This window comes from Typopeltis vanoorti, chromosome 8 (assembly GCF_054136105.1).
Source record: "Typopeltis vanoorti isolate ZY-2024b chromosome 8, IOZ_Tvanoo_1.0, whole genome shotgun sequence".
Taxonomy (NCBI): Eukaryota; Metazoa; Arthropoda; class Arachnida; order Uropygi; family Thelyphonidae; genus Typopeltis; species Typopeltis vanoorti.
Window position 1 is genome coordinate 67577065 of NC_143556.1, and position 19143 is coordinate 67596207.

Below are 19143 nucleotides of genomic sequence, written 5' to 3' on the forward strand. Positions count from 1 at the left end.
TTATTTGGGGATGGAGGGCTGAAGCACATTCACACTTGTGACATCATTTTTTTTTTTAAACTTTTTTTTTGTAACCACAAAAAAGTTGTAGACTTAGTACAGCAGTGAACAACAGTACCATGGTGGGCTAAGCTCTGTGTGTGTGTGTGGAGAGAGAGAGTATTTATTATGTTGATAATTTATTACCTGGTCTGTATGGCTTGTTGTCACACAAACTCTTCATCAAAGCATAATTTTGTGCTTATATTCATTGTACTTATAGTCATTATCATAGGTAAATATTTCATATTCAATAATTTTCCTAAAATTAAAATATAATTAAATTAAATTATAATTAAATGCCCCCATATCACAATTGGAAGAACAGCAGAACATTGTGTTCTTCAACTGGAAAAGACATGGGGTACGAGGGAATCCTTATTTGGGTTTTTTTTTTTTTCATTTGAAGGTGAGTTAGCCAATCTCATATGGACATGGCAGGTTTTTTCCCTCCTGCAAACTCGAGTTTTTCATCCCAGTAAAGAGAAATGGTTCTTCAGAGCGCATCCACAGTTTACATACAAAAATACTGTTGAAAGTGATGATGGGCAGTAGATGGCGTTGGCAGTAGTGTCATAGTAGGAGAATTAAGTAGTAGTGGGGAGGTTGAGATGTATTTGGTGAGTCAGAGTAGAGTTCCCTCCTGCAATGAGCCTTGGACTCTCTGGATGTGTCAGGTAGTAATAATAATTTTTAAATTTCCAAGTCTGATGTAAATGTTACTCTATTCCATTCAAGATATGCTGATACATCATGATTCAGCACAGGATGTGTGTGTGTGTGTGCTCCTTAATTTTCGTGGAAACCAAGAGCAGTGGGTGAATCAGTATTTTAGCTATGCTCTGCACACAGAGGACCAAGAGAACAGTGAAAAGATAGATATGAAAGCAGCCATTGGTTAAATTGCACTGCCCACAAAGATGAGATTTTTCCATTTATTGTCCTTGCGAAAGAATATTTAGCTACCATTTGTTATGGAAATGATGCTACATCTGGGACGAGTCTAAACTAATTTAAACAAACCATCACATCATCTGCGATTTTCAGGACATTGTGAATTAGAAAAATGTATAGCATGTATGTATTAAAGCACATTGCTGATAAAACTGATGTATTATCTAATTTTACCAGTGAAAATAAGTTGGAGTTGCAGAAAATGAAACTTATTTCATTGGAAGTCCTAAAATCACCTGTAACTCTATTTAACTCTCATTAGCATAAATTGGATCTAAGTTGGAGACGGCATGTAGTAACATGGCTACTCCAGGTATATGCAAAATATTTAATGAAGTAATTCATGAATATGTTTAGTTTTGTAAAATATATAATACATTTTTGATCATAAAATACATCTTAAAATAATGAGAGAATGCACAAGTTGAGAAAGCTAATTGATTACATTCTACACTAGTGGCCAAAATTGTGGAAACCTTTGGAAAAGTGTATTTTTGAGGTTTGATGACTCATAACACCACTTTTTTTTTGGTGTAATACCATAAAATTATATATTAATGGAAAGATAATTTAATCAAGAATGTAATGCAACAAAGTTGGTTCAATTCTATGAAAAGTTATAGCCAAATAACCAGAAAAAAGAAGCACAACTTGCTTAGATTGATATGAAGTAGCTTTCCTTCATTTGAATGTAGCCAATGCAGATGAGTGTTTAGAGAGCCAATCAGGTGTCATCTTGTTTTGGCAATGAGCCAATAAGGTCACAGTAGGATTGGCTCTCTAAACACTCATGCTCATTGGCTACATTCAAATGAAGGAAAGCTACTTCATATCAACCTAAGCAGGACACATTTTTGATATTTTTGAATAAAATTAAAGAAATTGCGCAAAGAGTTGACTGGTCACCCAGAAAGCGATATAAAATAGTACTGTTAAGTGAACAAGGCTACAGTTATGAAGAAATTAGAAGAAAAATTGGTGGAAACTTTAACCAAAGGTGGTATTTCTAAATTTTTGAAGAGGTATAAGGAGACTCAGTCACTACAAAACCAGACTGGTAAAGGCAGGAAAAGGTGCACAACAGCAAGTGATGATAGAAGAATTGAGAGACTGTGCCTACGTGGCAGAAGAAAATCATCTGGCTGTATACAAGATGAAATGGCACAATACAATATGAAGTTGAGTGCAGGACTGTTCAGTGCAGACTGCAGGAATTTGTTCTAAATGCCAGAATTCCACGAAAAAAAGCCAGTTTTATCTCTCAAACAAAGGTTGAAAAGATTAAACTGGGCTAAAACCCCATGTTAATTGGACAGCAGAACAATGGGACGTTGTTATTTGGAGTAATGAGACCAAAATCTTCCTGTTTGGTAGTGATGGCATAAAATACGTAAGGAGAAGATTTGCATCCTGATTGCATCACACCTACTGTGAAACACTCGGTGTTATGATCTGGGGTTGTATGACATCAAAAGTGTGGGCAGAATTTGCGTGATTAATGGGAATATAAATGCCCAAAAATACATAAATGAAATACTTGAGCCCAAACTGAAGCCTTCTGCACGTGATCTTTTCCAAGATAATGAAGCATTTATATTTCAACAGGATTCAGCTCCATGTCATGTTGCTGCTGTGTGCAAAAAGTGGTTTCAAGATAATCATGTTCCACTGCTGAAATGGCCTGGGAATAGCCCAGACCTTAACCCAATCGAAAATCTGTGGAACCGACTAAAGAAACTTGTTAGTCGGAAGCAACCCACCAATAATTCAATCTTGGTTTCACATTACAACAGTGCAGAACTAAAAAAAACTTGTTTCACTCTATGAGAAGGCGTTGTAAGGCCGTAATTAACGCTAAAGGTTTCCCAACTAAGTATTAACTCACATTGTGAGAATTTTTGTACATCTCATTTTTTCTTTGTGTTTCATTTTTCTTCTTTATAACTGCTGTTCTAATAAAAAATCCTTCATGAAAGTTATTGCATTACATTCTTGATTCAATTATCTTTCCATTGATATATAATTTTATGGTATTGCACCAAAAAAAAAAAGTGGTGTTATGAGCCATCAAACCTCAAAAATACACTTTTTCCAAAGGTTTCCACAATTTTGGCCACTAGTGTAACTAGCAAAGAAATCATGGGAAAAAAGAAGAAAAAAAAACTGATATAAGATTTCTGACATCAGCATTAGGAAAAATAAAATTAACGACATCAAAGAATAAAATAAAACACAAATATACGCAGAAAAGCAAAACATATGATAGAATTACTCCAGGAAGAAAGTATAAGATGCCTATATCTGAAAAGATTTTAGATATGTTGGTTAAAAAAAAAAAAAAAAAAAAAAAAAAAAAAAAAAAAAAAATTAAATAAAATAAAAGACAAACACTAGAAGAAAAATTTTGTTCTCTTTAAAACAGACATCGAGAAGAAAAATGGACTAAGACCCAAAGCAGCAAACGATACACTAAGAGAAAAACAAACAAAACATTTAGTACAAAAACTAATCAAAGATGAACACCACATTAATAAAGAGGGGGAATTTCACAGATATCTGAGACAGATCAAATTCCTGAATGAAGAATATAAAACTACAAAATAAAGTAAGTAAGACAAGCAAAATTAAACTGGAATACAACACTACTTAAAAGAATTGAATCACGATTTTTGATACTCAAAGTAGAATCTGGAGAATAATACAAACTTCAAAGAATTTAAACGTTAACATACAACACTAACAAATATTGGATTGGATAAATGGAAAGATTAATTTCAAAAGCACAGTAAAGAATAAAGATAACATAACTGAAGATGATGTTTATGAAGAGGATAAAATTGTCAAATACAGTAAGAAAGAATGCAGGATACAAAATTGACAAATTAATGAAACCAATGAGATGAAAACATTTAAAAAAAAAAAATTAAGGTGATATTAATAAAAAAACAAATGTGAACAAAATATGGAACTTACATCAGATAATATTGTAAAATACAGCCAGTAAATGATCCAAAAACAGAAAGAAAAATGTGGGACAACATATGGGCAAACAAAGTACTGGATGTTAAAGGGAAAGAGAAGCAGAATAAAATAGAACAAGGCAGGATGGCCTTGAAAAGAGCTGCACAGAATAATTTGATGTCTGAGACCCAAATTGCTAGCCTATCCACTTTCATTTAAAATTCTAATGGAATGTACTGTGAAAAGGTACGGATTGGACAGAAACTGCAGCCAGTTGTGCAAATTTGATCATTAATGCAGTATTGGCAGAATATACATTTCAGGCTTTTATGCACTACTAACTGTGTTACCTCTCCTCCTCATTTTGTTTAATTGGCCATACTGTCAAACATTTGATTCTCATTCACATTATTATAATTGAAGAATTCCATAATGGCTAGTTTCTTTTTGATACATTTTTTTCTCAATCCTCCTCTTCTACCTTTACAGTGTCGCGGTTTATTTCTTGCAACTGCAACCCAAGAATAAGGTGGTTATACCTATGTTATGCATCTCGATGTGTCCTATATCTGTAGATGCATGTGTTCACGGGGCTGGTTTGCCTGTCCTGGTGGGTGAAAAACCTGCGTTTCCAGGTGATACCCCCCCCCCCCTCTTATGAGACCGGCTAACTCAGCTTTCGTCAGAAGAGACCAGATAAAGGTTCCTCACGTCACTGACTAATCGAACCTAGGTCTTTTTGATACATAACAAGTATGGATATCATACTGGTTATATGGATAGATACCAAAAAAGTGGTATATGGAGGAGCTGAATCAAGGAGAATGCAGTTGACTACTGGTGTTCTGTGAAAATTAGAAAACAGTGTTGATTTGTCACCTCATCACTGATATACTCAAAACACTCGCCATTGTCAGCGAGGGGGGGGGGGACATCAAAATCTTTGAGGCATTGAGGTGGGGCATGATCCAAAAAATGTTGGGAAATACTGAATTATGGTGATAAAACTTCATTGTTAGCAATAGACTTTAGTAAACTACAGCATGACTGTTCTGTATACCATTCACCCCAGCCTGATAACAAGGATAAAGGTTATAAATTGATCTATATTGTCTTGGATTTTTTGTATGTGGTGTCTTTTCCACCTTCATTTGTTTTTGTTTTTTTCCTGGATTCCTGTTTGTTATATAAGTACTTTGGATGGACCTTCCAGGCTCTTGGATCTGGTGGTTTTAGCAGACCAGAGTCTGGATGGTCCATTGTGGTCCAGATTTACTTTTTTTCATCTGAAAAGGGTTGGAGGAGAATACATATGTTAATGGGTATATCTTATTTTTAGGAGTTACTTCCATTATTCCATGAGCTTCAGTGAGAGAACTGAAAATATAGTAGAGGAAAAGTTATGGCCAACAGTCCTATAAAGAGACTAGAAGGCTCCATTGCCATTTGAGAAGGAGGCAAGCTTAGTGCATTTGAGCTTTAGCCTTTATAAAGTCTGCTACTTTAGATTTGCTGTTTTTTGCAGTTATTAGAGACTATTATGCAAGCTGAGTGAGGTTAGCACTAAAGCAGGATTCTGAAATTGGCTGGGATAAGGGCAATTGGCAGTAAATGGTCAAAGTTATGATCAGAGTTGTCAAGAATAGTGCTAATGCCATTGGAGTATTTCGAGTGATAGCTGGCTAAGAAAAAGTGGGTAGTTGGGAGATGATGAGATGATTTGGAATTTCTATTAGATATATAGGTTAACAATTGGTTAATAGGATGAGTTATTTATGGATCTGGAAAATTATGTTGAAAAATAACTTTTCTTTTATGAACATTGTAGTTTTTAACAATGTTCATAAAATACAAAATACAAATTTGCTTGTAAAAATACAAGCTAAATACTATTTTGCTTGCATAACAGTTGGAAAATTTTACATATAAAGCATGCAATTATGATGTTCAGTAAATCTAATGCCTAAATGCCTGAAATATTTTGTCTGTAGGTTCTCCATTGAGAATGCATTTGATGCGTTCCATGTTTCTACTTTTTATTGCTGCTTTTCATATCAGATTTGTTCTTGCAGTTATTCTGTTTAGTTCTTGGCAACATATATTGGATTTATTAACAATATAACATAACATCGTTTACATCAGGTAGGACTGCTTAATGTGCCTTTCCTTTCTCGAGCTTATTAATACCAATATAGTTATCATGCATCCTTGTCTTACCTTGATTTTACATCAAACCATCTTCATATACAGGGTGTTTCAAAAAGAATGTCCCAATTTGAAAATTGTATATCTCTGCAACCACGAACCACAAATGAATGGGACTTATACCATGTGAATGGCCTTTGGCCCAGAGTTTGATATGACGACTGCTAGGTGCCACTACTACTAGCGCCCAAATAGCCGCTACGCTTAGTTAATGAACACAAAACAGGAGGCGTTTTGTGTTCTCGAATTTAGCAAGACAGTCTGTGATTACGGTGCAGCGTACATTTAGATGCCGTTACGGAATTGATCCACCACTGGACAAAAACATTCATCATTGGTATCGACAATTTCAAGAAACAGGGTGTTGTGTAAGGGAAAGAGTCCTGGACGACCATGCACCTCAGAGGGGAATGTGCAACGAATTCAAGAGGCTTTTCAGCAAAGCCCGCGCAAGTCCACTCGTTGTGCTAGCCGAGAACTTACCGTTCCCTCATGTTGACTGTTTGGCATGTGTTGCGATGATGTGAAACTTTAGGCCTTACTTCATACTTGGTAATTTATTTTGTAACTGTACCATATTTTCATTATTAAATATAATTATTTGAAATTGGGTCATTCTTTTTGAAACACCCTGTATATCCCCATGATACATTGTAAATAAAAATTGTAAGGCATGGGCTTCTCTTTAAAGTGAAAATTTAATAATCTCAGTCTTGACTACCTTATTTGGCCTTGCCTTATTTTTTAAATACTAAAAGGACCTGTTTCTGATTATATGGGATTCAGCCTACCGAATCATACATATAGTAACTGTAACACATTTATACCTACTTATTTGAGATTTCTGGTTACTTCATTTCTTGAAGCTGCTGTTTCACATTTCAGGATTCTAGTGGCATTTCAACCTCAAGAATTAATATGCACTCTTGGCAGCATTCCTCTTGAACATTTTTTGCAACTATTCAGTCACTGCTTAATCTCATTTAATAATTCTGCAATGATGCAATTGCTCCAGTCATCCAGAATATCTTCATCCTCACTTTTTTGTTAATAATACCTCCCCCCCCCCCAATCTTATGTTAATCCGCATTTCTAACCTTTCATTAAGATACATAGTTTAAATGGGTTAGGAGGAAAAAATGAACCTTCCTGGAAGAGAGGGAAATTCTTCTGTTAATTCTCACATTCAGTTTTGTTTTGACCTTTTGGTCAACATTTTGACCAGGGCTTCTGAAGTGTGCAATATATATAACCACTGTAAAACTTTAATACCCCTTATTTGAGCATTTCTGGTTGGATGTCATGTTCTCCACCTACCCTTGTATAAAGCACAAAGGTAGGCGGCACACATACAGGCACAAAGGTGTAATAAGTAAGCTCCCATCACATTGTCTGAGTTCTGCAGTTTGGTTATCAGATTTTTTTTTCTGAATGTATGCTGTATGTTATGGTGGGTGGATATTTAACTATGGAACTGAAGTTCCACACTATTCATTGGAAGTTCTTTCACATACTCTGTTCCTTCCATATATTATTTTGATTGAAGACCTCCACGGAGTCAGGTTATCGTTGGAAGCCCATTGTCCATTACAAAATGTTCTTTATCATTGCACTCTGACCACCCTCAAAAAAAAAAAACTATCTATTTTCTCACCAATTCCCCTTGCAGCCCCCTAGAGGTTGTCCTTTGTTTCTTTCCGTGTGCTGTACTATACGAAATATCTTCCAGAGTCAGCCTGGACTTGTAATACCTCTCTGTGACATCATATCATTTTCTATCCACTAAACAATGCAGTTTGATGGATAGAAGATGGTGCAGTGTGTCCTCATAACATTATGCAACATTCTTATCATTTTGTATCTGACTGTGTACCATTTCCAAGATAACTTCCCCTTTGAATCCTTGTATGTGCACTTGAGTACAGTAATCCAGATGTGGTCTGATCAGGGCTTTATACAATAGAATCACCTCTTTATTATCTCTGTTGATTAAAGTCCTTAGTGTTGCAGTAGTCCTCTTCATCCCTTGAGTCCCTTCACCACCTTTGCAATGTCTATTAAACTTCAAATGTTTGTTGACTGTCATCTCATGATCCCTTGTCTCCTTTACTTCCTGTAATATACTGTAATTCCACTAATAAAGCATGCAACTCAGATATTAGTGAATGCCGAGTTTCAAGACCTATATTATTTGCATTAAACTGACTTGCCATTTGTTAGTTCACCTTTTCAGCTTACTCAAATTCTCCTGAAAGGCCACAGCATTTGTACTAATACTAGCAGTGCTAAGCTGCTGATTCACACCCATATATATAGTTGAGCTCTAAACTCATCAAACTAATTTCTCATCCTCCTCTTTCATTTCCTCCACCTCTGCTCTTTGGAACAGCCTTTGCCATACTGTTTGCCCAATGATTACATCTCTCATGTCTTCAAGAAACACCAACAAATTCCTTTCTTCTTTTAACCGCTTTCCCACACATGCTATTGTTGTCATAGGTCCTGAGACTGCTCATGTTTGGGATTAATTAAAAAAAGTAATAATAAAATAAAATAATCTCTCAAGCTTCATATTATCAGAAAATAACAAGATATTTCCTTGCAATCATGACCATTTATATAAAAGATTAACCTTTCTACTGGCCTTGACATATTTTTCTGCCTACCTAAATAGGTGTGATAATCCTTCACACTCAGGAGACCCCTTAACCAGGTTAACCAGCTACATCTGAGAGCCATAGGTACTAAGCAGCACACAGTTCTTTACCATTCATTGTAGCTGTAATTTTAATTAGAGATATAGACTAAACATATACGATATATTTTTAAATTTCCAGTCACTTTTATCATAAAAATATGGTTTATTGTTAAAGACAGGGCAAAATAAGAGAAACTTCCATTCTTAGATATGTATTTTTTCTTGGGGGAAGGGGGGGGGAACATCATCGATATATACAGAAAATGGTATTATTACTTCAGTAAGAAATTATCATAGTTATAGTCAATTACTTCACACAAATCTTGTATCAGTCTAGAAAAAGAAATGCCAGAATTTTTTTGTATTAATTTTACCTAATTACAGTTAGTCTTGCATTTTTATCCTCAGAAATCTTTATTAAAGAGGATTAGTGAATAGTTTGCTGTTTCTTCTGAATTGTCTGATTTAGAATTCTAGTTATAAATCACTTTGATTTACAAAACAAACCATGACATTTATAATAATGTATAATGTTGTCTGCAGTACTTGGGTTAAGATTCCCCCATTTTCAAGAATTGTGCATTGTGAATCAAAATAAAACTTAAATGAAACAAATTATGTATTAGCTAAGCCCTCTATAACTTTTTTTTTTTTTTATGTGACTCCCACTCACTAAACATTTATTTGTGAACCTACAGTACATTTGTATTGCGAGTGGGTTAAGGGTTTATATATATGCACACATTCACTGTTTATTGATTTGGTATATTTTTTGTATTTTTCCTTTATTTATTTATTTTGTCTGATCCAGTTATCAGGTTAAACATGGATCTTTTTCAAGCCACTTTGGACATCCAATAAGCAGGGCAGTGGTCTCACACTGGGCAATGAAATTCATCTCATACTTAAACATATAACTAAAGTAATATTCTTAATGCCATTTTTAAAATTATTTTTGATGTTCAGGTAGCAAAAAATAATGCCCTTTCTTTTGAGAAAAGAAAAAATTGTAAATGATCTTTTGGGTCTGAAAAAACAGTCACCTAATGAAAAAGAAAATACTAAATTTTACTTATTATTATTTGGTATTCTAGCAAAATCTTCTATGTTTTTGTGAAGTCAAGATAGTTGAAGTAGTGGTTCAAGATGTTCAGTAGGGTAGCTACCTTGTTCAGCTTAACATGAATATCTTAAATCTAATTTATTTATTTATTTTTAAAACCTTTAGAACCGTGGTTGCTGAAAAATCTCATGACAAGCACACAGCATTGAATGAATTAATTGTAGAAAGCAATTTAACTTGTAACTGAAACAGAACTCAAGTCCTTACATGGCACTCCCTCTATGGTCTAGATAACCATAAACTAGTTAATTAGTGGAAAATATCACGTAAGGAGTAAAGCACTTTAATGATGAATTAGTAGTAATTTCGTACAGCACTACTGTGTACTTCTTCAGATTGGAACAGAACAGAACACAAAAATGAAAAGCAGTATTTACAGAGATTTCTGACTAAAGTGTCATTATTTAAATTCATTTGACATGAGACAGATGTTGAATGTAGGAACGGTATATTGGACACACATTTCATTGTTACAAGATATTGCATAGCCTAATTCATTAGTATGTAGATCCTTTATATATTCTGTGCATTGTTGATTTAATGGATCTTGGTTTTTATTATATTGTGTCGGACATTGTATCATCTTACTTGACATGGTAAATTTAATTTACCATATATAATTTATATAATGTAAATTTGTTAAAATTTCATTAAAGGTTAACTAGTTTCTGCTTTAGCTTTTCTAATTGTCTGTCTCATCTTCATCAGTGGTAACGATAATAATGCTTGCATCCTGGAATATGAGATTGAAATGGTTAGAGATTTAATACTTAGCATTTTTTATTTTATTTTTTGTAATGTAATGACCGCTATCCATCTTATTGAGCTTCTGTAGCGAATTGTTGCAGTGTCATTTAATAAGGCACAATCAATGAACCTAAATGGTTAAAATCATTTATTTGTTCTGTTACTGAATTGCTTAAAATTGCTACTTTTTCTTTCTTCCTGTTTTTCTTGTTTCTGTTTTATTAATATTAGTTAATATCTTATTTTTTACAAGTTTCTTCCCATTTCACTATCTGGTAATGTAAATTAGGTTTTGTCTACAATTATGACTGCTTCATCTGCATCTTTCAATTTGGTGATAATCTGTTCCATATGATTAGTTCTTTCCTATTCATTATTACTTAAGATTTCTATAATAGAAGTTAAAAAGTAGGAATGAGAATAGTTAGCTTTGCATTATTGCTTGGTGTTCTAATAACATACTATTTAAAATATTTCATAATCTATCTGTTTAAGGATTTGAGGAATAGGAATATAAATTGAATTGAATGCTTGCTTGAAATTAAAAAGGAAAAAAAAAATTAAGATCTATCTCTTTCTGAACATATTTCTTATGTGAGATCTATTCTGCATGTTCTAGCTATTCAGGTTCTATAGAATTCTTTTAAAAATTTTATTTATATATGTGTGACTTTCTGTTTTTGGTCAGTAATTCTTGTCTCTTTTTCTTTGTTATGAACTAGGATCTGGTTAGGCAGTCATTCAGGATGGATCATGTTACAGTGATCTTGTTAAAAATGTTTTAATTTCCTTTGGAGATTTAGCCCTTCATATGTCAGGACTTCAAGAACCCTCCTTGAAACCTTAAAAAAAAATTGAAATAGATATTACGTGCATCACACTAAACTTGCCACTTTTCATGAATGCAGATGACAGTCTTTTAGTTGGGTTTGGACTGTCAGTAGATACTAGAGATGGCATCCAGAATGCCCAGGAATTTCTAGTGTCCCTGTAGGAGAGGCCACCAAACTACAGGAATTCTGTAGGCAAAAATTTTTTTATTCAAGTCAGGATGATGCTATACCCAGAAAATTAGTAAATGTGGAGTAGTTTATTGCAGTGTGTGTTATCATAGTAATAGACTGGGAGTAATAGATGTTTGAATTGTTCGACTGCCTCAAATTTGGGAAACCTACATCAGAAGACCTCAGCCCAATCGCCCAAGAATATCAACATTGCCTGCTAGGGGGAACCAGTAGGACTTGAGGAGAAAGTATAGCTTCCTGTTTCGTCCTCATTTACTGTTTGCTGTGCCTGCGTGCACGTGTCTTGCACACAAGTTCCTGTTGAAAATGGCAATGTGACGTTGCCGAAATATTGGATTTGTATTAAAAAGTTATTTTAATGTATATCCTAGTCTACGTTGTTATTTCCCTAAACTATTTAGTAATAATGCATAACCAACGTCTAAGCCTTTCCACTAGAATAATAGATGTTTGGTTGATGATAAAATGCAGGCGAGTAAGAAAAAAAGCTTTTAAGTGTCTTGAATAGAAAACATTTGTTTTTTATTTATGCACAAATTGAAAGAACAAATTTGTACACCTAATTAAATTTACAAATTCAGATTTTCTTTATTATAACTTTCAGTACTGTGGACAAACCATGACATGTTACTTGTTAGTTTCTGTATATTGTAAAATACTCTCTCAAATACTGCTCTTAGGTGTTTGATCTTCTCATGGACCAGGATGCATACACATTGCTTCTCTATATATTTTTGGTTAATACAATAACTGAATTATAATTATGAAATTTATTAGAACTACCGTCTTTTACGCCTTTGAATTCAAGATATTTATTTAATATTGCAAGCAGTACCAGAATTTCTATTATTAAACTTTATTATGTATTGATTTTGTTATTGTTATTAAAAAACTGAATTACCACAGTCATGATTTAGTAACTTTTATTAGGAGTAGCAGTAAAATGGAACATTTTTTGTCCAAAAGAGAAATGGAATGTAATTTTCTGACAAGCATATTAAGGCTTGCTATAGTCTTGTATTTATTATCAAAAGAGCAAAAATGTAAAATTTATGCTGTGTTACCCTCCAAATGCATACATTTCTATCTTTGTTGGGATCTGGATGAAAGAAAAGTTCCCTATGCATTTTAATATATCCCTCCTTTGACTAAAAGGTTTTGATAGAGTGGCTGAGAAAAAGTTGCATTAGTGTTATCAGCTCTGATATCAGTTTGTTGATAAAAATGCTTGTTAGTGTCAGCTTAGTATGGCATGTATTTGAAATGGAACATTTAAATACATATTCACCTATATACATACATACATACTAATTCTATACATTTATTTGGGGGGCATGAAAGGAAATCTACTTGTCTATCCATAAATACTGAATTATAATTCAGTATTTATGTGCATAAATGTGAACTGTGCTATCAGTAAATCATTCATAGCTTCAAATCACATACAAACCACATGGATAATGTGCATATAGCAGCACTTGATGTTTCAAATGTCCCCGCTTTTGCCTTCACACATGCCTAACGTCTGGAGTCACCTATCAATGGCAGCATGCACAACATTCAACAGAAACACTGCCAGTGCTTGCTCCAAATCCACCTTCAGGCTAGTGATGCTGGGCTGTAGTTTCTTGTAGTCTCTTTTCACAAACTCTGATCACAATTTGAAGTCCAGCGGATTCAGGTTGGGACTTCCAGATAGCCAATCAAATGACGATGATGTGTGGTCAGGCACATTTGCCTCTAATCACTGTTGTGTGATCCTTGCTTTATGTGCAGTATCTAAGTCCTGTTGGAAGGTCCATTGCCTACCGTAAAACAAGGTGTTATTCAGGGGCTGTACCACAGGTACTAGCACAGTGTCTTGATACAGTTCTGCAGAAGTTTTGACCCTCTCTCTCTCTCAGAAATACAACTTGGACATCCCTGATACCTCCCTCCCAAACTATCACTACACGGGATGGTGACCTTTCTGAATCCTGGGTACTATGGCACTTGCTGTGCAACCATCCAGGGCATATACCCAGTCGTTTTTGTGGTTGAATGACTCTTCAATTTGAAAATCGTATCATCTGTGGAGAGGATATCTCTGTCTATTGTTTGCATACTGCTGGAGAAGTGACTTTATCACCCTCTGCTGCATAAGTTGTGGCTTTAGGAAGAATGACAAAAGGTTCTTACCTGAGGTCACAGTTAGTACACATGATGTCATTCTCTGTGAAATTCATCTCTTGTGGCATCGCTTTCTGTGTTCTCACAAGATTACGACAGAGGCATGCCATCACAGCCCTCATAAGCTGTTGCATCATAATGCAGTGTTGTTGGCTTGTTCTTTGGTGGGCAGAGATGTCTTCTGTATCGTTATAACAGTTCATAGTCTAATACACAAACGAGTGTTTTTAGCATGCGGAAAATAACAGGTGGTTGCATTCCAACCTTGTGAAGTGCTATTGCAGCTACATGGTTTTCATTATCTCCCACTGCGTGTTAACCTGTACAGCTAGACATCTCTCTCTCTCTCTCTCTCTCTCTCTCTCTCTCTATATATATATATATACAGGGTGTTCGGGATAAATTTGACAGTTTCGTAAGGAAAAAGAAAATCTTCTTTGTATCTATTAAATTTAATGAATTGACAAAAAAACATTACAGGCAGAGTTAATTACAATACTATCAACAAGATTTACTCAAAATAACCACCATTAGCATCGATCACAGCTTCAATTCTGCTTCGGAACTTCGAATAAGCTGATGCTACAGTCTCCCTGGGAAGGGCCGCAAAAACTGTTTTAATTTTATCCATTAACTGGGCTTTTGTATTACTGGAAGTGCGATTGGTGTCTTTTTCAACTGCGCCCCATACAAAATAATCCATGGGGTTAAGGTCTGGGGAGTTTGGAGGCCAAACATTTGGACTGGTGAAGTCGTAGAAATTTTCAGACAACCATTTTTGACTTTTCCCAGAGGTGTGGCAAGGGGCCGAATCCTGCTGCCATACATACGGCCTACCATTGGCTACCCTTGTTATCCAGGGCTTGACTACAGTTAGCAACTCCACGAACAAAGCCCGAATTCCAATGCCAGGGTTCTTCAACACCTGTTCCTGCAGATTTGCGAGGAATTCTGCTGTACGAACGCAATCAGATCGTCTGCTAGGGATCTTTCTTCTTGCTACATCCTCGTAGTCACCATTGCAAGTCTCTAGTTCATGCCTGATTGTTTTTACTGTATTCAGGGAGCATTGGGCAGCAGTCGTAATATCCTTATTTTGATGGCGGGCACGAATCATCATGATACAAGTTATTCTCTTCCATGATTCAGGTGGGTTCCAGCTATCCATCCTTTCTGACATCTTGTATATGAATGAAGAAGGGTCCAAACTTTTAAATGAAGAGAAGTGTGTGTTAATACATGTAACTTACGGAAAAATATAATTAATTATAAATATGTCAAATTTATCCCGAACACCCTGTATATATATATATATATATATAAATACTGATAAACATGCGAATGTAGGCTGCACACACTCAGGGAATGGCACATGCAATTCTGTGGGCAGTGCAGGCCTATGTGGAAGTTGTAACAATATTTATGGTAAGACTGTGTATGTAGTTAAGTAAAGTATCCAATGTTTATTGTTAACTGTAAATTTTTGTCATGTTTATCGTTAACTCTCACATGGTTTATCGTTATTTGTGCAGGTCAACAGTGCAGATGATGATGTGAAACAGAAAGTTTTGAAGGTAAGAGTTGACTGGAATAAAGTGGTAGCTAAAAAATTAACAACATATCTTTACTATGAGATTCTTCTATATAGCTTTTTGAATTATATTTGATGACACTCACAGTAGTTAAAATCAATCATAGACATTCTTCATTACAAGATCACATGCTGTATTTGGATGCAAACCTTTTAAAATACAGATGTAAACATCTATAAAAAAATCTCTTATCGTGATTTACTTATATCCTTTTTTTTTTTTTTACAATACAGGAAAACCTTGCTTAACACAATTAATCCATCAATTACTGTGCGCTAAGTGAAATCGCATTAGCAAATACAATAAACAATAGGAATAATTATAATTTATCCATCATTTAGCATAAATTTGGTGGCGGGGGGAGATACAGTATAAGATATATTAGAGGATAAAAGATCAAAATTAAAAATCAATTGCTTAAATTTTTATGCAGTTACAAACTACTTTTTTACAAAAAAAAGTTAAGCAAAGATGTTTGAATAGTGCTAGACTTTTTCATCTTGTCATACAATTTGCTATAGCTGGCAGCTGCTTTATCAAGATTTTGGCAGACTTCGAAGCTTTGTTCCATATCAGAATCACATCAGATAAATTTTCCTTAGCATACTCAATGCGATTGAAAACTAGCTCAAGTTCTCTTGTTAGCTTCATAGTCGTAATATTCTCTTCTTGTTCGCACTCCTTACCATTCTCTTCTTGATATACGCACTGTTTTTCTAGTTGAAGGAGATCATTCTCGCTTAACTGGTCTGAATGGGAATTGAGCATGTTTTTCACATCTTCATTATCCAGTTCATTAAATCCACATTCTTTTCCAGTTGTGCTGATTTCTTTAATAATGTTAGGTCTTGGATTTTGTGCACGATAAACTAACATACGCTTGAGTTTAAAATCGCCTTCTTCATTGCCTCCTAATAAAAGCATACGACAACCTTTAGATGCTTCAGTTTTAGCTAGGAAAGTTTTTGTCAGCATATGCGTCCGAAAGAGACCAATTTCATCGACATTGAATATTTGACAATCATCATAATCACCCTCCTGAATTATCCTTTGCAATTCTTCGGGAAACTTGGTTGCAGGATCTTTATCAGCATTAGCAGATTCCCTAGTTATTCTTATGTTATGTTATGTTATGCAGTCCAGCTCATTTTTAAAATAGTCAAACTATCCTAAATCACAGTAATGCATTCACATTCCTTTTGAAATTTGGTTTCTTTTAATGAGGTAAAAATATTGAGAGCTTTTGCCTGAATATTTCCTGTACTAAGATACTAGGAGGTATTCTTTTTTGGTTATAATCCTCAATGCAGAGTGATAGAAGATCCATTTCAGTCATTAAATGGCTTCTATTTCGGGTGGTCTGCATGGTTAAAGAAGCAGCTGCAACTTTTCCTTGTTCTTTGTATTCTTTGCTCTTATTTAATATAGTCCGAAATGTAGACCAGCTGTATCACAGCTCTATAACAATCATTATATTACTAGTGCCACTTTCATGTCTCTTAATGACTTCCAGCTTTTCCTCTAATGTAATTACCTTTCTTCTCTTTTTATTACTTCTGCTTTGTTTATCAGTCTTTCTCTTTTCCATATCAGGGATTGAATCTAATAAAGCTTTATAATAGGTATCTAAATTAAAGCAAAATGCATGAAAAGTGATTGAGCAAAAGAACACAATTTGCACATGTATTCTCTTGTTTTGAGTCAACTGCTGAGTGTTGCCAGCCACCGCCTGCAGTACTGCCAATGCCCACTGGCTGCTATATTGACAAGTGCTGCCGCTCGCTGCAGATTAGTGACAAAAAATTTTGCACAACCTAAAAAAATTGCATTAACTGATTAATCACTCGCTTAAAGCAGGAAAGAGTATCATTTCACTCAAGTACGCATATCGAATTTGCGTTAAGCGATATTTTCCTGTATAATATGCACTGAGTAAAAATTTCATTAATGAGTTTCATTTCATTTTGTTATCATCATCATCATCATCATCAAATTCCTGCCATGTACCCTCAAGGGGTGTACAGGATATGACAGTACTACATGAAAAAATTACATCATTACCAACTTCCTATCTACAATTTTCCTCCAAATCAGTCTGTTACTTGTCAAGACTCCAACATTATCAGATCTTATATTTCTATCATCTAAGGCACTTTGTACCGTATCAATCCACCTATATCTTGGTCTTCCTCTGGGTCGTTTTCCTGCCAACCTGGCAGAGAACACTTGTTTTGCTAATCTTTCCTCTCCCATTCTATTTAAGTGACCACCTGAGATTAGCTCTGCTAATGCATTCCTGGATGCTGACAATGTCAAGTTCTTTCCTAATATCCTCATTTTTAATATGATATTGCCATTGATGCCATCTGTTCACACCTCTAATCTTTCTCAGGACTCTCATATCTGCGGTCTCTAGTCTTTGGTCAAGTGTTTTACTTCTGACCCAGCTCTCAGATCCATAAGTTAAAACTGGTTTGAACACTGTATTGTATACAGCTAATTTAGTGTTCCGACTAATTTCTTTCTTATTCCATATGAATTTATTAAATTGACTTCCCACCATACCAGCTTTGCTGATTCTGTTGTCTATTTCTATATTTAATTTACCATCTTCAGTAAAAATCGTGCCTAAGTAGTTGAAATGTTTTACTTGTTCCACAGGTTCTCCATTCACAACACAGTTGACATTTTCAATGATTCTGCCTATTTTCATTGTTTCTGTCTTTTTATTGCTGACCTTCATACCATATCTATTACAACAGCTATTCAATTTAGTCAGAGAATCTTGCAGACTTTTAGCGGATTTATTTAGAAGTATAACATCATCCGCATAAAGCAAAGAGCTGACATTAACATCTCCAATTTTGATATCAGGTTTAATACCACATTCCTTCATAATGTGATCCATATAGATAATGAATAACAGAGGGGATAATGTACATCCTTGTCTCACACCAGATTTAACATTAAACCATCTTCCTGTACTTCCTTCAATTCTAACTGCTGACTTACAACTCAAATAAAGACAAAGTATTGCTTGATATAATGCCCCATTGACACCATATAACTGCAGCGTATTGAATAGCTTCTCTCTTGGCACCTTGTCATATGCCTTTTCCAAATCGACAAAACTTAAATACAGATCTTTGTTGTATTCCCATGCTTTCTCGACTATTTGTCGTAAAGTGAAGATCTGATCCTGACAGCCTCTATTTGGCCTGAATCCAGCTTGTTCTTCACCAAGCTTTTCTTCCACAATTCTTCTCAACCGTTTCTCAAGTATACTTACATAGATCTTGCCAGGAACACTCAGTAGGGAAATACCTCTGTAATTCTCACATTCAGTTTTATTTCCCTTTTTATATATGGGTACTATGAGAGCTCTACTCCAATCATCGGGAATTCGTCCCTCTGTCCAGGATTTCTGAACTATGTAGTGCAGCCACTGTAAGACTTTTATACCACCATACTTCAGCATTTCTGGTCGAATATCATCTACTCCTGCTGCCTTTCCACATTTCAAGCCTTTGATGGCTTTTTCTACTTCAAGTATGGATATGTATTCCTGACTGCATGCCTGGTCAGTGTTTTTTATCACTGTGCTGTCATCGCTGCTTGTTTCATTTAGCA

The 19143-nt window shown here is 34.9% G+C and overlaps 1 protein-coding gene across 2 annotated transcripts in view; it reads left to right on the top strand.

Moving 5' to 3' along the window:
* LOC150104070 (uncharacterized) overlaps positions 1-19143 on the top strand; it is a 252455-nt gene that overhangs the window by 194113 nt on the left and 39199 nt on the right. For both annotated transcript variants that reach the window (XM_090396736.1, XM_090396737.1), the window contains exon 2: positions 15454-15495. In XM_090396736.1, the coding sequence (XP_090252862.1) occupies positions 15454-15495 (42 nt within the window). The remainder of the gene's footprint in view (positions 1-15453; positions 15496-19143) is intronic.